This window comes from Melanotaenia boesemani, chromosome 6 (genome assembly GCF_017639745.1).
Source record: "Melanotaenia boesemani isolate fMelBoe1 chromosome 6, fMelBoe1.pri, whole genome shotgun sequence".
Lineage (NCBI taxonomy): Eukaryota > Metazoa > Chordata > Actinopteri > Atheriniformes > Melanotaeniidae > Melanotaenia > Melanotaenia boesemani.
In genome coordinates, this window is record NC_055687.1 from 25,980,531 (window position 1) to 26,004,088 (window position 23,558).

Consider the following 23,558-nt stretch of genomic DNA (forward strand, 5'->3'; position numbering starts at 1 on the left):
ACTGGAAGGTGTTAATATTCGTCACCTGTGGGTTTCGAAGTCTCCAAAGGTCTCCCACATGGGAGACGGATGCTATCCAGCTGAATCTCTGTTGTAAAGTTTTTGGAGTGATACATGACGGCTTGTTTTACCGAAGAAATTTGGATATGTGTGAGTCCAGTGACTTAAACCAACTGGAGGATGGTTTAGTGGATATCATTGAAAAGAGGTTGTTGACTTTAGGTAGAACCATCATTTTAATGATGATGGGTGATATGGGTAAGTGCATCCACCATGAGAGATCATCCTCCTCCTCATCCTATTGTTTCCTTTGCTGCCTCTTTATTCTTCAGCCAGAGGACTGGAGCAGCTGCGACTAAAATAGCTTTCAAATAAAAAGAAACAGTTAAATCAACTTAAATATGACAGAACAGTGTAAAACTAAAATGTGCCCACTTAGCATATAGTGTTGTGTCACTGTATAGACAAACTAATGCAGAACAAAAATAATTGTAACTTGCACTGTCAATTAAATCCTGTATGTACAGAAAACAAAATGCTGTATAATGCATGTATATTGCTGTTTATTACTAAATATTTGTAGGTTGCCACATCTGTGTGGATTTAGCCATCACAATGTTCAAGGTATAACAAATAAATATCACCAGATTTTATTGGCTGTCTTACAAATGTAAGGAATTGTTCTCTACTGCAACGACAGATTGTTTCAAATGCAATCAGGAGTTGTATAAGTTTTAGTTTGGTATCTTAATCATTGATGATAAATCTCATTTAAAGTTCACCCTGCAGACTGAAACAGTGAGCAGTTGCAGAAAGCTTGTTCGTACAGCTGAGCAAGCACATCATGAAGTGATTCCTCTGAGTCTTGTCCTGCCATAATATGAAGCAGGAATTATTGCATGTGAATGACATGACAAAGCAAGCTGTGTCATTTTCAGTACACCAGTCAGACAGTGTTACCTTTTAAACCACAGGGACGAACTTGGCTCAACAGATGACTCACAGCTACATCTCTTCCTGCCAGGTCTGAATCTCAGGCTGTTTGTGCACTCAGGACTCCAGTTTAAAGATGGTGGAACCACTTATTAAGTTATCTGTTTGGTGTTATAGATGTGGACCCATTATCCCAATTATTTAAAGTCCTGCTCATGTTTGATAATGTAGTTCAAATTTTATTTCAGTATTTGCAAAAATGGCAAAGTGAATAATGAACCTTTTACCGTCTTGGTGGTGTCCTTCTTATTCCCTTGGGGCAGTGTTAAACTACATTCTGCATTCATTACAGCAGCATATATCTGCTATAAAATATTTGTTGCTACACTAGATCTTTCATCCATTAAGAAACATTTGCTCCATTCTACATCACTGGAGAATGTCTAAACATCTCATTTGAAAAACTATAAGAATTACTCTCCTCTTCTACCTGTTAAAAGTAGAAGTAATGCAGCTGAATTAGTAAACTCACATTTTATATTCCTGCAGCAGATAAAAGAAGGAAAGAAAAAGGAGCTTCTTGCATAAATAAAAACCAATGACAGATTAGGCAACTTGGTGGTCACACACCACCAGAACATTTACTGTCCCTGAAACCCATCTGGGACAGGTTTTTCCAACATATTATCACACATGATAAAGATTATGTGTCTAGTATAAACGTTTGACATGTTAGTCCACATGAAATGTCTCCTGCTATGTTTTGTTTTGTCGGACTCTAGAGGAGTGTGCTATCTAGCCACTGTAAACTGCTGTGAGAAATGCATGTTGGTGCTATTTTTAGGAAAAACAGCACAAGGGCAGCACAGGGGTGACATGCAGCACTTTTTCTTTTGTTCACATGTCACTGTAAAATCTCTGTTGTCAGAACCCCCTTGAATTTTTATGTGAATCAAAGTCTTTATAAAAATCCATTACTGTTAATTAAATGAGATAGCTTTTACACTGAACATTAAAAAATGATTGTTGCTGGGACTTAATATCTGATCCAAGACATGTAATTTTAACTACTAGGGATAAGAATAAATAAAGAATCTCATCCAATATTGACTTTGTCCACTGTTGTACAGCAGATTACACTAAAAGTACTATATGTACGTATACAGCGGAATTCTTTCAAACTCTAATTACAACTCAAATAATTTGTTATTCCTACTGCAAAAAAGACCCCAAACAGAAAGGAGCTGAAAAATCCTTAAATTCAAGCAGGAAAATTGACCAGTGGGGTAAGAAAGTTTTGCTTGGTTTGATTTGTTAAACATTATAGTAAACTTCTAACCACCAAAAGACTAAAATGTGCCTCAAAACTAGACAGAAAATCTTAGAATTGAGCAGTTTATACTATTACAAGCAAGGAAAACCCACACATTTAAGATTTATTTTATCAGCCAGCTTTATTTTAAAATATACAGTTAGCAGGGATCACTTTCTTTTCCCCAAAAACCAAAATAATCCACATCTGTAAGATTGAAAACACCAGTGTTGATGTGAGTTGGAACCTGACAGAAGCAACTCTGCTTCATTAGAATGAGACACTTTGATGACAGCAGACTAACACACACTTTCCTGGGATGTGCAGACTTTATTCACACATTTATGCTGTCATACAGCAGTTGCCAGCTTCAGGTTGCTTCCCTTCTTCTGGAGCAGATAAACGCAGGGTGATTACCAACAAGGCAGCTGTATCGTACTCTCATCTGCTGACCCTGAACCACAGCTTCACTCCTCCACTCCACTGCAGCTGAGCAGAAACCACACACCACCACCCTGACTATAAAAATATATCAGCCATTATAGCACACTAAAACCGTACCTGACAGCATGGCTGTGGCTGGTTTTGCACAATATCCCAAGAAAGAAAAAAGCTTTAGTCACACCATTACTAATTTGTGATAAAAATTTCTCTGAAACTGAATTTTGTCAGATCTGAAACTGCAGATAAATCATACAGTTTTTTTTATTTTTTTTTTATTTTGTGTGTGTGTGTGTGTGTGTGTGAGTATGCAGATTCTACTGCATTGTGATTAAGTGAGGTTGTGCATTGTTTCAGTCGCTTGCAGATTTTTTTTTTTCAGTGGTGTGAGCATGCCAGTAAATAAGTGTTGTTTAAACTGAGAGTTTACAAATAATCTGATCCACGGGGTTTTATTGCAGAACATTTTATAGCATGGAACTGGTTTATACTGGCTTAAAAAATAGCGGGGATATCTTATTAAGAAAAACATTAACTTCTTAGAATAAGTTTAATATTTAAACGCAAAACATGCTTGATGATATATTTTCTTGACTAAAAGAAAGACTTATTTTCTTAAAAAGAATTAATCGCTTAAAATGTCTTTTGCAGTGTGTTTGCCTTTGGATTTTATGTCATGTTGAGTCGGATGCATATAGTTATTACTGCCTTTGCCTCTTCCTGGAAGAGTACTGTGGTTTTCCTGTCAACACTAACTCCAGATAGATGAAGATGACAGAGGCTGTGTGTGCTGGAGGCATGACTGAGGGTGTTGACTGTACAGATGTGACATCGTTTTAGATGTCCTGATAGCTTGTTATAAAGCACAGCTTCTGAATGAGGGCTGTGTGGATTTCTTTGTGGATGGAGTGTTTTAACCAATAAAACAGGGACCTTTTGTATTTGTGATTTGAAAAATGTTTTTGTTGGGTTAACATTTCATTTGTAAGATTGTCTATCCTCTGTACCCCCACAGATCTTGGCCAATATGATCATTTACATGTGTGGCAACCTGGCTGGGGCATACCACAAGCATCTGATGGACTTGGCACTGAAACAGACCTACCAAGACACCTGCAACTGCATCAAGTCCCCGATTAAACTGGAGTTTGAAAAGAGACAGCAGGTAAAGTGATCAATAATGAAAGTCAGGCAGGAGCAGAGAATAACTTGCAGTGCTGGCGAAGATGATCGTGGGGGTGATTTCAGTAGCATGATTAAGATTTCAGCTCTGAGCTCGATATGATTTTCTTACTGAATTTATTATAGATTGTTTAGTGAGCTGTAAAACATATTCTCTGTATTACAATAAAAAACATTTTTGATGCACAATCCTGTTTTTGTTAGAATAATTCGCTCCACCTGTCATTCTTGCTTCAAGGTGAAACTGCTTTTGCATCCAGAAACCCACACAGCTTTGAGCAGGCTTTTCACTGTACGGATATTCATTATTTATAAGCTTGTTTTTATATTCCTCAACTTTAAACTTGATATATTTAAACCATTCTGCTCTGAAGATTAAAAATCCACAGGATTCACCTTAAAACCTCAGCTAAAGCTGGACTTCTTGTACCAAATTCTATAAACTAAAGATGATGCTGTGCTTGAATTATATGTTATGTGTTATGTGGGATTGTTTTGCTCAATATTTTAAACATATTGATTGAATTTTGTCATAATATTTAGAAATTACATGTGACAATAAGTTTTTAGACTGATATGCAGGTAGAGTTCTAAGCTTGTCTGTGCCGTCTTCTCTTCTTACTTGGTGGAAAGATGGAACAGTATAGTGCAATCAAAGCAAGTCATTACAAATGATGGCACTGCCAAAGCAGCACAATGTTCTTTGAAGTATTTGTGATGTGTTTATAAATGCTTAGACATCTAGAGTGTGTAATTAAGCTGGCTTTTCCCTACAGCTGCTGAAATTGTGGCTTTTGTAGAGCTAGTTAGTTACATGAGGGTGACTCCAGCTGCTGTTGTGCAAGCCCAAGCTTGGGGTGGAGCTGGTTTTCCCTCTGGTGAATTGAGCTTGTGTTTTTTAATCTGCCATGAGTGAGGTTTAAAATGCCTTGGGTGAAGCCTTTCACAGTAGCCCTGGAGTGCTGGCTGTGGTTTGCGACAGATGGTAGTAACTGTGAAGAGACACATTTCTTTCAGGCAGTATGCTCATCATATATGCTGTTTGCTTCATGCTTTTAACCAAAGTGCATTGCAGTACAGTAAGTGCATGCATTTTTGGTTTGAGTATTACTCGTGAGACTATGTGTATTCATCATAAACCCCAATCCTTGGCAGTGTTTGTCAGCAGCTCCACAGATCTCTTCTTTACGTAGAACAGTCTGAGCCTTAGAGATGGTGCAGTGGGATGATCAGTGTTTTTAAAAAGTTTTTTTATTAAAACTGTGCAACCTTATATTGAGTTCCTGTAAGAATATTGTCTAAGGCTAAAACAAATTACTTAGCTGCTGCACACTTTTGCATATACTGTATGTGTATTATTAATGATTAAAGCAGTTGGTTACAGGAGTTTATTTCTTTCAGGAGTGCAATAATCAGCTTATTCATGTTTAGTTTTTGCAAGCATCCTTAACTACTAAAGCTTCTTTCTCTGTGTAAATTCAGGAGCGTTTGCTGTTGTCTCTGCTGCCAGCGCACATCGCCCGTGTGATGAAAGCTGAGATCATCCAGAGGCTGAAAGGACCAAACTTTGGCCAGATCGAGAACACAAACAATTTTCACAACCTTTACGTCCAGCGACACACTAACGTTAGGCATGTAATATTTACTCTAATGTAGCACTAACGTAAGTAAAACAAAAAATCTGCACTTTTTAGAAAGATGTGTGAAGGAATCTGTTTGTTGGGCTTTCCAAATGTTTATTCATGGTTTTGAAATGACAGCGTTCTTGGATTGAGCATGCGTCAGCATTAAGTAATGTTGAATAATATCTCTTTTCATCTGTAGCATACTCTATGCTGATATAGTTGGATTCACTCGGCTGGCCAGCGACTGCTCACCCGGAGAGCTGGTGCACATGCTGAATGAACTGTTCGGAAAATTTGATCAAATTGCTAAGGTAAAAATTTCACTGTGGGATTTTGTTATAAGCTTCTTTCAGCTACTCTAGACTTTGTTTATGTTTTATTAGAGTTACAAACTAAAGGCCATAGCTTATAATTATACAAACTTGAAACTTGCTACTCACTAACATATATTGGTCTAAGGCAGGGATGTCCAGTTCCGGTCCTAAAGGGCCACGGTTCTGCATGTTCGATAGATGTTTTCTACTTCAGCTAAACTCAGGTAATGGGTCATTAACAGGCTTGGGCAGAAACAACAAGCTGTTGAGGAAATACATTTAATATAAATCAGGTGTGTTGGAGAAATATTTGAAACCTCGAGGACTGACATTGGACATCCCTGGACTTAGGGTACAGTACATTCAGCATGCTTAATGATTCCCTGTAGACATGCTCAAACCCATAGAAGAAAATAGCTATATATTATTTATATATTTAGAGTCCCTTTTTATCATCTGTTTATTGAATGAATTAATTAATTGATTCTTCTAGTAATTTTGTTTAGGTTTACAAAGAGGATTCGACTTGAGATTAAGATTTTTGCTCATCAATAAACTTTTTTTCTTAATACAGATACCTTCAGTAACATTTTTCCAAAGCAGTCTTAAATATAATTCAGAAACCGTTTGCTTCTCAAAGAGCAGGACTTTATATATATATATATATATATATATATATATATATATACAGTATATATATATATATACTCAATATATCTATAAATATTTAAATATGGGATCAAATGGAATACAAATAAATAAGCAGCCTATATCATATCTTATTTTGACTTTTACATTTTTTTATCTATGTTGTACATTTTTGTATGCAGGAGAATGAGTGTATGCGGATCAAAATCCTTGGCGACTGTTACTATTGTGTATCCGGCCTGCCGGAGTCATTGCCAAACCACGCTAAAAACTGTGTAAAAATGGGTTTGGACATGTGTGAGGCTATCAAGTAAGTGGCAGTCAAACAACATTGATGACAAAAAAGAATTGAATTAATTTTGCTTATTGTTGTTATTCGGCAATGCAAATGTTGAGTCGATCATCACTATCAGAGAATAAGTTTTATGTAACCACCAAATCAAGTCTAACTTTATTTGCACTTTCCATACAAAAACAAAAAGCACACAGTGCTTAACATAATAAAAATAACAATTTTTACATATTAAAAACATCAGCATTCACACACACGGATTATAAACATGATCTGATAAATGTAATAATGTGATAACTGCAAATTTAAAACAAGGATTCGGCCATTTGATTTACTGCAAAAGGTTTAGGGCTTAGAAAAATGATAATGCTGGGTTTCCATTTCTCTCATTAGTGGTTTAGTTCTCTGCACACATAATAAGGATGGAAAGTTAGTTTTGTTTTCTGACAGAATAAATCTTACTAGTGATGATTTCCTTTAACAAATACCTGTGTTGATGCATGACAGGAAAGTGCGAGATGCCACTGGGGTTGACATCAACATGCGTGTCGGTGTGCATTCTGGGAATGTCCTGTGTGGTGTTATTGGACTTCAAAAATGGCAGTATGATGTTTGGTCACATGATGTTACACTGGCCAATCATATGGAGGCAGGAGGTGTACCAGGGTAAGTGAAACAGAATCACTTACATTGTATTATAAAGCTGTTTTATGCACTTTTTTTTTTTTTTTTTGTCTGTTTAATTATGGACTATCGTTGCTAAAGAATATCCTGAATTGATGATATTCATAGAGGTACATGAACTGACATTCATGTTCATTGCCAGGCGTGTCCATATCACCTCAGTGACACTGGAACACCTGAATGGTGCCTATAAGGTGGAGGATGGTGATGGGCAAGAGAGAGATCCTTACCTGAAGGAACATGGTGTCATTACTTATCTGGTTATCAACCCAAAGGTATTGTTCAGATCTGACATTGTACGAAAAGAATACTCAACAGTGAAGAAAATACTACAGCCAAAGATGACATTATTTCCATAATTTGTTCAGATAGATCGACGAAGCCCACAGCATCATTACAGACCCAGACACACTCTTGACGGTGCAAAGATGAGAGCTTCAGTCAGGATGACCCGCTACCTGGAGTCATGGGGAGCAGCCAAGCCCTTTGCCAACCTGCACCACAGAGACAGCATGACTAATGACGGGAAGATCAGCACTGCTGTGTGCATTTATTTTATATAGACATGGTATCATTTATGTGATACAAGGCTCATTTGGAGCTACTAATCCATCTCTCTCATCCTGCTCTGTTTTTAGGATGTGCCGATGGGGCAATATCACTTCCAGAGAAGATCAGAAAGGCAAGCTGCCCATTTTGCTGCTTCAGCAAAATATTCTTTGACAGGATTATCCTTATCCTTTTACAGTATGGAGACTTGCAAGACTAGAGTTTTCCTAAAGGCCTTAAAGTCTGTGACTAATACTGTATTACTGATATTTTATCTCTACTTTTTGTTACTGGTTAAAGGACAAAGTCCCAGAAGAAAAGGTTTGAAGAGGAATTCAACGAGAGGATGATCAGAACATTTGATGGGATAACTTCACAAAAGTAAATTTAATTTTGCAATAACATATTGTGCGTGTTAATACTGTGTATGTTTCTAAAACAGCATCTTTTCGCTTCCAGACAGTGGCTCAAATCTGAGGACATTCAGAGAATATCGCTGTTTTTTCACAACAGATCACTAGAAAAAGAGGTAAGAAGCTCTTCAGGTAAAGTGGGGTCATTGACTCCTTTGGTTGACAGAGGAGAATTACTGAATATATTATGGGATATATTCACCTTATATCTTGTTTTGCCAACATTTCACCTACCCCAGTGAGGTGAATATCAGAGAGGTGTGTAATGTCAGAGTGCTCTGTTGCCAACGCCTTTTGTTGAAGCCTTACTTTCTGTCTTTTTTAGTACCGAGCAACAACCTTGCCAGCCTTTAAATACTACGTCACCTGCGCCTGTTTGATCTTCTTCTGCATTTTTATTGTCCAGATTCTGGTCCTACCGAAGTAAGTGACCATGTTAATCTGTGTTGGACATACACTGCATGCCCAACATGTATATCAGGACATATACTGTATAATAGATGAGCATGTTTTTTTAATTCACTGCAGTAATGATTTATTTGCAAATACAAATGGAATTAAAGTCAAGGAACTAATGTTGTTTTGTTTTTGTTTTTTTCTTTGCAGGACAGCTGTTTTAGGTATATCCTTTGGGATGGCCTTTCTAATCCTGTCCTTGATCCTCTTCATATGTTTTGTTGGACACATCCTGGTGAGTAGTCTTTGTGTATATTAACGCAGTGTAAACAGTTGTGCCTTTTGTCTACAGGGCTCTTTTAAATTGAATCTAGAGATGTCCCATCTTTAATCAAGGTCTTTTGTCTTCAGTGTTCTGGCTGATGTTGTTTGTCAGACTTATAAATTATTCAAGTGTCTCTTTTGTCAATTAACTGCCCGTAAAGTGACTCTTGGGTTATTACAAGTGGCACTTAGGTGTGGCCTTGAGATGAAAATGGGTCCATAGAGAAGGTCAGAGGTCCTGCTTGCATCAGCATTTCAGTTCATGTTTCAGGACACAATTATTCTTTAATGATTTCCAGGCAACATAAAAATGCACGTTGTAAGTTGATGCGTAGCATTTTTTAAGAAGGATAATTTGTTTGTTGTCACCTTGTGATTCCAGGGTTTAATTTTCATCTTTGACATGTCATTATTTTAATATGAAATTATTATTTTTATAATATTTACTTTAATATTAAAGATTAAAATATATAAATATATGTTTGTGATATTTTAAACATAAATATAGCAACAGAAATCTACTGGTATGTAAAGATATTGTAGGATAATGACATCCTTTTAAGAGAAAATGATTTTTGTTGTGTGTGTGCTGTAATCTGAGCCATATATTTCTGTTTGTGGCAGCTTTGTTTTTGTCAGATACAGTGCTGCTCCAGCGTGATGGTGGTTTCCTGATGTAATGTATTAAAATAGTCCTAACAATGGAACTGCTCCAAAAGAGAACAAGCCACTGGTTTCTGTGAATATTTCCACTGCAGTCATACCTGTCTCAGAAGAGATCTCAATAATTAAAACCTGACTGCAGGAGTGCTTTTTATTAGGAACACAAACTTTCCTTCTGAAAATTGTTTACTGTTCTCTAAGAAGTGAAGGTAGATGGTGCTTCTGGAGGAGGTGTGAACATGGAAACACTGGTTTATAGAATGCAGAAATCCTTCATCAAAACTTTGGTCAGTGCAGGACCTCTTTATCTGGCACTTAATATGAAGCTCTTCTTATTTGGCTGATACAACACTTCTGTCCTCACATTTGCTTGTATTTCTCTTAGACATCCTCACTGGGAGAAGTTGACATTCATGTTTCCTGAGACCCAAAAATAAAGTGCATGATACAGCATTGATGGTTTGATGAGCCTTGTTATACTCCAGCTGCCGTTTGTCAAGATTGTCAAGCATTGTAGGGTCTCTGATGTAGCTCATGTTGTCGGGTATCATTGTTTTTTAATTTAGTTTTTTTGTGGAACACTTATGAAAGCCTATTTGAGTAACTCTGTATAATAATACAGACGTAACCTGGAGTTAACACTTTCCTTTTTCATACATGTATTGTCGTCCAGAATTAAATTTTATCTTATTTACACCTCAAGAGTCTGCAAACGTGTGTATTTAAAGCCCCTTTTAAACATCAGATGTGTTGCATTAATGGCTTCACCAATCTGTTGATGTGATCACGCTAAGATATTTAAATATTTGAAGTGCTTGAAGATACAAAGTCATTGACTGTAAATGGCTAATGCTTGTTGAAGCTCAGGAATATTTCTTACTTGCATAAAATCTCAATCTCAATAATCAGCACGAGGACATATTAAAACTGCAATGTCTATGATGTACAGGCCAAGCTTGAAAATGAGGAGCGCTGTGTATGCTGCTCTTAAAAACATGCTAACATTGCCTTTGGGAAGCAAAAATAGAAAGGTAGTTATTTGATTACCTATACAATGTTTTTGAGATAAGTTCCAAATTAAACTGTTGTTGTATTTAAATTTTAATAACCACAGAACAGCTTTAATTATATACAAAAATCTTATGAAATTATAGAGTCACGTGTATTAAGGATTTTCTTCCTTATATTTTGTACTTTAATGCAACATGTATTAGTTCGAAAAGAGCATTCTTTCCATAAATTAGGGTGCTCTTAAACTTTATATTTGACAGACTATTAGAAGTTAATTAGTCGTAAGTGCTTCAGTATGTGAGCTTGTGAGGTTTGATTGCACATATTATTAAATGCTTGCTTTTGTCAATAGTTCTGATAAATCACATGTAAATATGCAAAGTACTTATTTCAACCTCTGAATACCTGAGGTGCCCTCTGCACATATTCAGGTGCACTCAAATGTTGCTTCAGGTCTTTATGAGCTGACGTATGCTGTTTCTCTCTGCCTCCTATGTGTGTGATGCCTCCAAGACCTTTTCTGTCTCAGATCCCAAATCCTGCTCTATAATCAGATTCATGTATTGTTGTATTTGTGTGTCTCTGCAGCACTGCAGTAAAAGTGCATCTACTTCTTGGATGTGGCTGCTGAGGTCATCAGTTATTATCGCCAACAAGCCATGGCCCCGCATCACTCTCACCATGACAACCACAGCTCTAATACTTATAATGGCAGTCTTCAACATGGTAAGCTTTTATGTTCAGCTACCACACTGAGGGAAGTGTAACACCAAGGAGACTTTGGGAATGAAGTATCAAATTCCTTCAAACACAACTCTTACTTGTAACTGCAGCTTAATTATAGTGGGAAGGAATGCTAAATGTTCTTACACAGAAAGAATATAAGTTGAATAGTACGTAAATCAATAGAAACTATTGGTGATTAAGGTTTATGCAAATCATAATAATCAGATATATGTCTACCGGTCCTACAGCTATTTATTTTCCTATAAAGAATAATAAAAGCAATACCACTGTTGTACATGTGCCTAAATCATAATGGTTAGTGGCATGGATTAGTTTGATTGAAATTCTTTTGTGTACCAAGCCTCGAGCACATTGAACATTTCACAAAATAATAAGTTCCACAAAATAACCATCATCGCATTGTTCTCACTGGCATGAACCTCCCTGAATTGTCCAGTCCTGCCAATATCACTTGCTTGTGCGGATAAGAAAACACCATATATAACATTTTTATTATTATTTGGCTCGTCCCCATTATTTTTCACATTTATCTGACTAAGGTTTATTTCTGTAGAGAGAAAAGACAAATACATAAAGGCTCGGATAAAGGTGGAACAGTAGCCTGAGGCTTGAAAGGAGTCTGTGTGATAAAGGATGGTGTCAGGACCCTGGTTTAGACCTTCACACAAATCGATTCCAGAGATTATAATCGTGTTTTTAGTCTGACGTGGGTCAGTTGCTCTGGGCGGATGGACCAAATTATCTTGGCTTTGCTTAGCAGGGCAGCCAATCCTCATCCTATCCTGCAGGTTCACTTTAATGGATCTTATTGAATGGTTGTCACTACTGGCCTCTGATCTAACAAGATTTTATTTTCCCCTACAAGTGTAATGCAGGCAGGTTAATCTTTTCACATACTGATGAGCAAAGCAAACAGAAAAATGTGGGGTTTTTATTTGTGACTGAGTCGTTTTCTACACTGAACTGAAATGTGAAGATTTTGTTGCACACTGAAAAAAAATGAGGCAAACCAAGAATATATTTAAATGTGTTTTTTTTCTTTCAGTTCTTTCTGGAAGACAATGAGGTTCCCCCAGTTCTTGTTTACAACTCATCTAATGAAACTCTGCTTTACCCAAATGGGCAACACATACATACATTCACTGGCAAAAACAATTTCTATCTTCCTGTAAGTAAAGACTAACACTATCACTATCGGGATTATTTATGTAGGCTTTATTATCTTTTTGTTTTCTTTATTTTTGTAAGCTTTGTAAGAATTAATTATCCATGATGCCTTTCACCTCTTTGTCTTCCCAGTATTTAATTTACAGTTGCATCCTGGGCCTGATCTCTTGCTCAGTATTCCTGAGGATAAACTACGAGCTGAAGATGATCATTATGCTGACAGCAGTCGTGGTCTACAATGTCATTATTCTGCAAACACACGCTCCTTTGCTGGATGAATATAGCAGATTTCTTTACAGGACTGAGAGCCTGGACAGGTAAGTTAAAGGACTCTCAAGCTTGCACGGTCATAAGTCATTTTTGTTTTGTGACCCAAGCCTCAGTGGTCACAGTAATAGCATATACTGCTTTATAGTGTTCATTTAGAGGGGCCAGTTAAAGATTAGTATTGATCAAGCACTTGGAAAGAACAGTAAATCTTGAACAGGTAGTAAGAGGCCCCTTCAGTCTCTGTGGCAAATTTCGCTTAAATACAGCAGCTGGTTTGTCAACTAGTTTGAGGTCTGTCCAAAGAATTAATTCCAAGGAATATGATCGGCACGGGCCACAGTTATTCATCCACATCCAATGTGTCCTCCACTTACTCAATTCACTTCATATATCAACTCTCACAGGAAATTGGCTTAATGAGGATCAACAGCATACTGAACTAATTAGGAAGGAAACAAGTTATTTTGAGAAGTCTTGCCCATAGATGTGTTACACATGCAGGCCATGTGAAGACGTGAAGCCAAGTGGTGACATATGGTTGATGAGAAGTCGTCCTCGGGAGAGTTTGTTGAGTTAAGGTTGACATATGAAGTTTGTTCACACAGTCAGCTTGGAAAGTGTGTCTACTGCTTTATTTATCTTAATATACAGAATGCCAGAAGCATATTAAATTTAGCTCAATGACTAACAAGTGAACTTTTGTCTTGAGCCAACTAAAAATGATTAATATATTTTCCTTCTTCTTATTAAATGCGGTTTAAATCCTCTTAGCTAACGATGTGATTGCCTGAATCCTCAGAGTTGTAACATCAGCGTGCAAAACCTGGCATCCCTAATGTCAGGGTGATATCTAATGAGATGCTACATGCTGTTACTGCAACAACCAAAATACGGATTTACTGCTTTCATCTCTAACATATTAAAGATAATTATACTCCTATACGGCATAGCTTAACTTTTATATGTGAACATGAGCTGTTTTATTCTAGAGAAACTTTTATACATGAGCAAATCTTGTTGCTTTGCCGAATATAAAATAATGGAAGATGTTCTTGGAAATGACAGCATCGTCCTTTGTGGCTGTACTGGAGGATGTTGCAATTACCTGATTCATAGCTGGAAGTCCAACATCTAAATCAAACGTTTTAGATGAAATGTTACACAACTTTGATCACTTGTTTTGTAAAATGGGTCATAGGTAAGGCCGATAAATCAAAAAGCTGCTCCTTTAAATGAAAAAAAAAAAAGAAAACTTCAATAACTATTAACTTGTCCAACAGGGGGCAGAATAAAAAAAACAAAACAAAACACACACACAAAAAAAAAAAGTTTATTTTTTTGTCTGTGTGCAATTTATTTACACGTCAGCCCACAGTCAGTCTTCAGCCTTTACCATTTGCACTGTGTAGAGAATTGATTAGACGGGCCAGGCGAGTTTGGAAGTGGCAGGCTGTTTTTCTTGTTTTTTTGCTGAGCTCTGCCCTAGATAAGACGAAGAGTCCATTAATATGCAAAATGCACTTGCTTAAATTAGGATGCAACGGTCCTGTTTGAGTTTTATCACATGCACAGAGCTTCATTAGGGAGGGTTGTTTCTTGGCTATTAAGAAAAAATGCTCATAATTGGTGCATTTTATATGATTTTTTTTTCTTGACACCAGCTTTCATTCAAAATGTTCTGGACTTTTGAGTGTGTGAAGTGTGTTTGCTTGAACATGTGCAGTACAATACTCACATTTTTAAGAGCAGCAGCAGCATTAGTTATCCAATAGCCCCCTGCACAGAAGCCCTGTTTAAAGGTTAATATAGCAGGAAAAGTGGAGCCTTAACTCTGTTTCAGTGCTGAATCCCTGTGGATCAAAATCCTCGTTTTTGTTGTTACTTTTTGAGAAATGTTTGTTTTGAATGCACCGTGACAGGAAAGATCGACCACTGGAATTCAAATAGTAGACAAGCTCTCGTCACAGCAAAGCAAAAGTGACAGTCTGCTCTGAATGACAGCTTGCAGTAAAATGGTCTGCTAACCATTCGTGTAACATGTGTCAGCACTGAGTGTGATCTGAATTTTTAATTAATGTTCTTTATCCTACCTTTCTCTTTTAATTCTTCAGCCCTTCTTTTGTCATGTTATCTGTTTTGCCATTCTTTGTCTGCCTCACTGCGTTTATCTTTTATCTTTCAAATTCATTTTCTTTTCCCTTTCCCCCTCAAGACCAGGAGTTCTCAAAGACCTCAAGACTATGGGCTCTATCTCCCTCTTTATCTTTTTCATCACCCTGCTTGTGCTTGCCAGACAGGTAAGTTGTCACTGTAAAAGCTTGAATGATATTATCTGCTGTATTCTGCCCCATATTTCACCTCCACTGCTCGTAAACAAGAGTAGTTTCCAGCTCTGTGCTCATTACATCACCATCATCACTACATTTTTTCTACCCTGTGATAGGACTGTGGACAGCAATGGCAATATTGTGTGAAGCAGAGCTTAATTTTTTTAAAAATACATTTTTCTTTAATCCTCTTGTCTCTTTAACCTGAAATGCTCTTCCATGCATGAAGACAGCTCAGAATTATATGATGTAGCTCCTGGCTGTGCCTGAAGCAGCTCCACAAGCATTTCACATGGGCCAGTTGGGTCCTGGACTTTTATGTGTGCCTTGACAGCTTTAAATGTTTGATGTGAATGCGGATAGAACTGCACTTTTGATACTGCAGGTTTACGTCTCTTTGCATATCCTGTTCCTCCGAAATTTTTCAGAGAAAAAAAAGAAAATAAACAGCAGCTTTCTTCATGACAGACAGGACTGATCTGTCCCGTCATCCTTCTACCAAGTATTTTATTTTTAGAAATTTTAACTCAAAAGCAGTAATTTTCTAAGGCATCCACCTCAGTTAAAACTGGGAGGATCTCTGGGAGACGTTGTGCCATGCTGACGTTGTTCAGATACTAATATTTTAGAGTATCTGATTTAGCATCCTGATTAACCTCCTGAGACCCAAGTTTTAGTTTTGTCTTGTTTTAGAGATTTATTCTAGCTATTTTGGGTTAGTAGGATCCAATAAATATAGTTATATATGACTGTACATATTTTTATTCTTATACATATTTTATTATATATATATGTAGGTATAAATATAATTTCAAATTGAAAAACAAAAATGCTTAAGTTTTAGTGTTCAACAGGTTCCAGTTACACAGAATTTAGTATTATAGTGCAAATATGTGATGTCCTTGTATTAGGACTCTAGGACTCATGAGGTTAAATCTTTTTGAAAATAAATTTCTGCACTAGGTACAGATGGTTATGCATTTTGCCAGCCATTCCTTAAAGTAAGAATAGCATTTTGAAAAAACTAATTTTAGCTTCGTAAAGAACCTGCTTGTCTTTATACACAGTATATGTATCTGCAGACAGTGAACAAAGCAGCTGTGAAAGCAGTATCCAAGTTCCAGTCTGCCTTCTAACAGGCCTCACCATTAACATAGAGAGCCAAGCTGAGCATCATTTTGTTATTCACAACTGAATGCGTTCTAGCTGTCTTTTAACCTGGCCCTCACCAAGGTAAATGGTAAAAACACACAACCTGCGTAGGAACAGTTTATGTTCAAAGTTTCAGATTAAATTATGTGTGAAAAGCGCCTCATTTCACTGATTCCCCATTCCTATCATGACCCAGAAATCTAAATTAGACCATTTAAAGGCAGACACTAAATCTGTACTGATGGCTGGCATTTTAACTAAACTGAAAACAATTTTAGTAATTCTTTCCCTTGGTTCATTTAACTTTATGAGATCCAAACTACATTTATGTATTTAGCATCCAGTAAAAACATGTAAAAGAGTCGTCACAACATAAAGCAAAGAGTTAGCAACATAATAAATTAAATTCACACTTTCTGTAGCATTCCTCTTTTGCATACCTGCAGCCATATTGTTGTATTTTGACAATCATTTTATAGTCTTTTACTTCATCTTCAAACAGCCTGCTCTTCCCATGGATCAGATGTCTGGTGTATGTTGTGTAGTTGCAGTTATGTGAGCACACAACTAAAGATTAGAACCACGATTGCTTAGTAGAGCTTTGCATTTGTGATTTAAAAGGAACATCTCTGCATCTTTTTGATGCTCAGCTGGCACCTGATTGTTATGTCAGCCGCATGCTATTTTGCATATAGAGCAGGTAAGTGAGTTCCAGTTGAAAGCTGTTGCTCAAAACCCAGGTTAGGATGCTTATTAATGCCAGGTGTGAACTCACATACTTCACCCAGGATACATGCTAATGCATGATAATCTGAACAGCCTCTGAGATTCACTTGCCATGACAAAGACAGGTCATTCTGGGAATTTATGTGCATTTTTACTCCATGCTGCACTAATGCCTCTGTACTTCAGAACAGTTCCAGGTTTGAACATTGTGGTACATCTTTATATATATTCAACCTTAAGCTGAGCATCACATGCAGCAGATAAATACAGTGAGTTACTTTGTGTCATTTGCATATTTTATATTTGAATTTAGGATGTAGTCCCAACAGTTTTTCAATGTGGAAGACGTGAGCAGAATAATGTTGCTGTTTAGTATTAGAACTTCATAAATGGGATGTACCTGTTCCCCTGAGCCCTGCTGGAGAATAGCTGCTGCACAAAGTTTTTCAGTGTGGAAACAAAACTATTTTCACCAGCCAACCATGACTTCAAATGTAGTCACCATTCAATGATATAGATTTTTTCAGCTTCATGCTGGAATGATGCTATAGAGCGTGCTGTTGCATTTTTGAAACTGTAAAGTTTATAAGAATGCTTCAGGCCTATTTCTACCCAAATTCATGCAACAAGTGGTGAAATAATCAACCCAAAACGAACTCCTATCCTTGAACCACCCCCTCACTCTTTTGCTGGCCATAAAAATTAGTTGTACTGCAAGTTATACTTGCAGTGTCTGAGCTTATCACGTACTCTGCATTATTTTGTGTTTTCTTTCATACCGCAAACATGTTTTTCCTTGGTTGGAGCATGACAATAATCAACTGAGCTCAGGATTAGACAGAGCTGTCATCATGGAGAAGCTGAGATTTGAGCGCTTCACGTGTGGAAGAAAATCAAATGTCATGTTATCAGGTGTACCCACATCATTTCCCCCAGAAAATGTCACCATCCTGAAGCATTGTACTTTCATTCATTGTATGTTCATTGTAAACACTGCGGTTCAGAAAGTCTTGCTAATACTGTGAAGTAATCGAATCATCCAAATCATTACTGCGTCTGTCTTTTCTAACATGTGGAAACTCTTGATGACTGTGTTTCCTCTGTGTGACTGTAGCTGGTTTATCTTTTTCTGTTTTGGCGGTGTCCTTATTTCTGTTTTTCTCTGTAACTTGATGGAAGCAAGCTGTACAGCTGTACCTTCAGTCTCTTCACCTCTGTGTCCTCTTGTAACAGAATGAATATTACTGTAGGTTGGACTTTCTCTGGAAGAACAAGTTTAAGAGGGAGTGTGAGGAGATTGAAACCATGGAGAACCTCAACCGGGTTTTGCTGGAAAATGTCCTGCCTGCTCATGTTGCAGAACACTTCTTAGCTCGCAACTGGAAAAATGAGGTAGGCATTTGTTATTTTATTTAAACTTTACTTTTGTATATTAAGAGACAAGGGAAAAATGCTTTCTTGTGCGACTCATGCATGTGGTTAATGACTTTCAGTTCTGTCATAGTATGAGTAATTTTTAACTGCCAGTTGTGAAGTCACATGTTAGGTCCAGAGGGAGGTTTTAGTAATGAGGTTTCTGGAGGTCATGTCAGTGTAAACAGTGTAAACTTCAAACACTGAGTCACCAAATGATAGTGGCTGCTCTTCAACAGGATCCAAGAAACGGATCTAATTGGTAATATAGCCAGTGTTATTTGGATGTGGCTTGGTGTGGCTTTCTATTTGTCTGTGCCTGTGTAGTCCTGAAAAGTACCTTCAAATGTTTTTTTTTTAATAAGCCTCAGTATACAGAGGAAACTCCTCCAGATCAGACTTGTAACCAGCATGTCCATTTTGTAACGTTGTTTTGAAGTTGTCCAAGCTAATATCTGCATTTTGTCTTCTGCTTTTTCTCATCCAGGATCTGTACCACCAGTCCTATGACCTGGTGTGTGTCATGTTCGCCTCTATCCCCGACTTTAAAGAGTTCTACACTGAATCTGATGTAAACAAGGAGGGATTAGAGTGCCTCAGGCTACTCAACGAAATCATTGCTGACTTTGATGAGGTGAATAATCTTCAGAAGTACATCAATCACAACATCTTGCACTTGCACCAGGAATGTTATACCATAACTTTTCAGTAGGCTCCACAGCTGCTCTAGCAGCATGATACTGGATGTTGTATTTCATGCAGACTATGACCTCTCCTAGTGTTAGAATATTAAAAGCAGTTTTTGCTTTAAGAGTTGTTATTGATGCACAATATTAATATTCATGATGACTTACTGGTTTTAATTGCTGGATGCATCATGTTTTTTGTCTTTTTTTTATCTTTGTGTAGTTGCTTTCCAAACCTAAATTCAGTGGAGTGGAGAAGATCAAGACAATTGGCAGCACTTATATGGCTGCTACTGGGCTTAATGCATCACCTGGGCCTGAATATACATCACAGGTCGGCACAGATTTCTCCTCAGTCTACGTGTGACTGTCAATAAATAATGTACATTTGTGATTCTTTTTTCTTTTTCTCTTGCAGGAACATGACAGACAGTACATGCACATAGGAACTATGATAGAGTTTGCTTTCGCCTTGGTAGGGAAGTTGGATGTTATCAACAAACACTCCTTTAATGACTTCAAACTCAGAGTCGGTGAGTTACATGGAAAAGCTGCACATTAAAGAGCAAATAATTAATAAACTGTATATTGAATACTATAGAAACTTACTTTTCTAAACTATTGTCATTTCTTATAAAAGTTTTTTTACTTGAGAGTTCAGTTTTCGACCTTAACATATATAGGGTCACAGAAAAAAAAAAGATTGGGCTGTAAATATTAAAGAATTGAGCAGCAACAGCAACATAATCAACACAGATAAGTAACATAACAATATAAAAAACACATAAAACTGCAACAGTATCTGTTAATTGGTGACAGTTGCAGTCCTTGTTAAAATGTTGTTGCAAACAACTTTTCTGTAAAGAAATCAGCTTTATATCATTTGTTATGCTGGGATATACAAACATTATTCCCTGAGAAGTAATGACATTTTCCAAACAACAAAATGTATTTTAGGTTTTCCAAAATCCCAAATCTATAATTTGTTATTTCTACAGCCTTAAATTAACAGACACAAGGAAAAAAAATGGATGGATGGATGGATGGATTTGAAAAATATAAAGCAGTATAAAATGTGCTGACAGGAAAATTTATAAAAGGGCAAAAAAAGACATAAGTCCTGTAAAACTAGTCTGGAAGATTCTACTATCAGCAGAATTATTAGTGATGGGTAAAGGTGCTGGGATTGAGCATAAAAGGAACATCCACTTAGGGGCAAATCTTTTCCAGCAAAGATGGGTTGCTGCTCATCAGTGTCCAACAATCCATGAGAAAAACCATCAGTTAATGTGGTGCAGAATCACAAAGGATGTTTGTCTTTTTACATCTACAGTGCAGAGTTCAGAATCAGAATTGGGGTAGTTACTCTAAAAAAGTAATAAGTTACCAGTTACTCATTACTTCTGTAAATTGTAAAGAAATTGCTAGTTACTGCATTTGAAAAGTAATGTCACTACTTATTACTTTACTTTACAATTTCTTAATTCACCTTGTAGACATGGACAAACATCATAGCTGAATCATCGCTGCCTGCCTGCATAGTGTTTACTGTATATTGTAAACAAAATGGCTTTGAAACCATAAGAACAACATTCCTGTCTGTGGGAAGGAATGGACGCACTTGTCCCATAATCATTTTATCTAGTATTTTTCTAAACCTGGGCGATTCAATAGTCGACAGGGTGGGGGGAGGACATAGCTTGTTAACGCGGGTCAGCTGCTTAAGGCCTCCTTCCACTGACCGGCGAGCAGGATCTTTTTTCAGTTTGGACTGAACTGAAAATAATGCGAATATCGCCACTGACCAAAAGCCCCTGTCTCCGTCTCCAGCTCCATTTTTCTTTTTTCTTGGTTGGCGCACAATCTGCTATGTCACACAAATAGATCTCTATGGCAACGTGCCCAGGCAAGCACACACACAGGCAGCAGCATGCGCGCACCACTTAAAACAGATCTTTACACATAGGCAAACACGACTCGAGTAACACAGAAAAACACGTTACTGTAGTCCAGTAAAGTAATTTTGTTACAGATATTGTAAATGTAATGCATTTCTTTACTTCATTACCCAAAAAAGTAATATTGTTACTGTAACGCGTTACTTTATAATGTGTTACTCCCAATACTGGTCAGAATAACCTGGAGTCTGGAGGAATCCATTAAAGCCAAGGTTGGAAATCATTGCTAGTTACATGCAGCCCCAAGGTTGAACTCCCTGAGAAACTATTGACCCATACATCAACCCTGTGCAGAGACGCTACCAAGTTCTCCAGGAACAAGCTAATCTGTTGAGCAACTGAAATTTTGTATTCAGTAAGAATGGACTCTAAAACCTCTGAGCACTAAGAAAATTTAATCTGAATCTTCCAACAATTACTTTCCAACAACTAAAGAATATAATTAAAAGGAAAGCTTGGTTGGTTGCAACACTGAGCATCATTTGCTTTGCTTTTTAGAAAATTGCACCCGTTCTGGAAATGAGATTTATACATGAAACCTTTGTGTGCATTCAAGCTTTTCCTGTCTGGACTTTTCCTATGTTATGCAGCTAATTTCATTATGTTTGCAGACACGGACAGAAATGCACAAATATCTAAAATAACACTCATGCACAAAGACATCATGTAGGTAGGAAAGCAGGCAGGCAGGTTCCAGCTCCCTGTCAACGGTACAAGTCAGAGTTCGATACCTTCAACCTGTCTTTGCAGATCTCAGCATGTGACGCTCCATTAACTCAGCAGTGTGCACGTGTGGAACTATACATCCCTACTGCTTCCAGATGGGCCTAATATGCTCCACCAGGCAGGAATTGTGCTCCTCATGCACTCTGAGTGAACAAAACCAATGGCTGTGTGCCTGGGATTGCTGCCTTCACACCTGCAGATAGCATTTTCTTGTAATCTGAGACTGAGAGTTATTTCAGCTGAGGTGCTGATAGTGTTGGGGATTAAGCACTCAGCTGCATTTGACCTCCACTTCTGAAAGGATGTAATGACATTTTGTGAAAGGTCTAGTCAATTCTGACAGCGGCAGGTTTGTTAACAAAAACATTGTGGGGTGCTTCTAATAAGTATTCACTTTTATTTGAAATTCTTTACCATATGCAATACAGGGCATTGATTATATTTACCCAAATGAGTCAGATAATAAACTATAATTCTGTGAATCCGACAATGTGGTAATTGTTGATAAATATGGTGGTTTACAAGAAATCTGTTTTCCTTGTCAGGTATTAACCATGGTCCAGTTATAGCTGGAGTTATTGGGGCTCAGAAACCACAGTATGACATCTGGGGGAACACGGTGAATGTAGCCAGCAGAATGGACAGCACTGGAGTCCTGGGGAAAATACAGGTGAGTGCTTTCACCAAATGTAAAAATCAAATATCATCATATGTCTGAGTCACACCTTTGCAGTTGGAGTTTATTTAGAGGTAAATATATACTCATACGTTCATACTTAATCCTAACTATTGTTGCATAGTGTGTCCGGCGGGCAAGTGAGGGGCTGTTTTGTGATATTCTCTCCACCACATCACATCATGAGTAAAGCTGGCTGTTTATCTCACGGGACCAGGATGGCTCTCTCTTCATATGTAGATATTTTAAATGGCAGTTCATATGTGTCAAAGATAAAAACTCTTCTTCCCTCCACTTGTTCCATTTATGGAAGCAAGGACATCTCATTATCTTAACGTTATATGGCATCTTCAAATTTTGTATTGGCAACCTGTCTGAGCACTGATAAGATATAATGGTTTTCCACCTGCATGGCATGTGGCTGTGGCTATCACTGAGTCTTCAGGGAGCTGTAATACGCTTCACAACTAGTACACACTTGATAGAGCCATCTGCTTTGCAGTACAGCACAACTGCAGTGTTTTCAACTGTATTTCAAGATGCCTGTTGATGTTTTCAAATATGAGGAGGACAAAAATAAGAAATGTGGATCCTTACTCAAGCTGGCATCTCCTACCCTCAGTTAATTTTACTTATACTAACTAGTTTTAAAATCCACAGAGGTTTTTCTCCATTGCTGTTAATAAATACTGCTGGCCATTTAGACAGTATTTCATCATATCCTACTGTTCTCTCTGGAAATGCATCTTTTTCTTTTACTCTGCAGCTTTCAGTTTAAACATTCAGTCTTATTCATGATGATTCATGTGGACTTTCTCTTATAGGAGACATAATGTATAATGTAACGGAGACATAATTTATAATGTTTTGAACAAGGTTTGACCTATACATATTTTTCAGATTTAAATAATGTACCAAATAGG

The 23,558-nt window shown here is 37.3% G+C and overlaps 1 protein-coding gene across 3 annotated transcripts in view; it reads left to right on the forward strand.

Moving 5' to 3' along the window:
* The window catches only part of adcy2a (adenylate cyclase 2a), a 61,741-nt gene that overhangs the window by 36,308 nt on the left and 1,875 nt on the right, over window positions 1–23,558 (forward strand). For all 3 annotated transcript variants that reach the window (XM_041988909.1, XM_041988908.1, XM_041988910.1), the window contains 21 exons: window positions 3,702–3,851; window positions 5,351–5,499; window positions 5,693–5,804; window positions 6,638–6,765; window positions 7,255–7,413; window positions 7,574–7,706; window positions 7,800–7,973; window positions 8,070–8,113; window positions 8,281–8,361; window positions 8,440–8,509; window positions 8,719–8,816; window positions 9,000–9,084; window positions 11,376–11,513; window positions 12,580–12,702; window positions 12,834–13,018; window positions 15,184–15,268; window positions 18,410–18,568; window positions 19,077–19,223; window positions 19,499–19,609; window positions 19,694–19,808; window positions 22,505–22,629. In XM_041988909.1, the coding sequence (XP_041844843.1) occupies window positions 3,702–3,851; window positions 5,351–5,499; window positions 5,693–5,804; window positions 6,638–6,765; window positions 7,255–7,413; window positions 7,574–7,706; window positions 7,800–7,973; window positions 8,070–8,113; window positions 8,281–8,361; window positions 8,440–8,509; window positions 8,719–8,816; window positions 9,000–9,084; window positions 11,376–11,513; window positions 12,580–12,702; window positions 12,834–13,018; window positions 15,184–15,268; window positions 18,410–18,568; window positions 19,077–19,223; window positions 19,499–19,609; window positions 19,694–19,808; window positions 22,505–22,629 (2,571 nt within the window). The remainder of the gene's footprint in view (window positions 1–3,701; window positions 3,852–5,350; window positions 5,500–5,692; window positions 5,805–6,637; window positions 6,766–7,254; window positions 7,414–7,573; window positions 7,707–7,799; window positions 7,974–8,069; window positions 8,114–8,280; window positions 8,362–8,439; window positions 8,510–8,718; window positions 8,817–8,999; window positions 9,085–11,375; window positions 11,514–12,579; window positions 12,703–12,833; window positions 13,019–15,183; window positions 15,269–18,409; window positions 18,569–19,076; window positions 19,224–19,498; window positions 19,610–19,693; window positions 19,809–22,504; window positions 22,630–23,558) is intronic.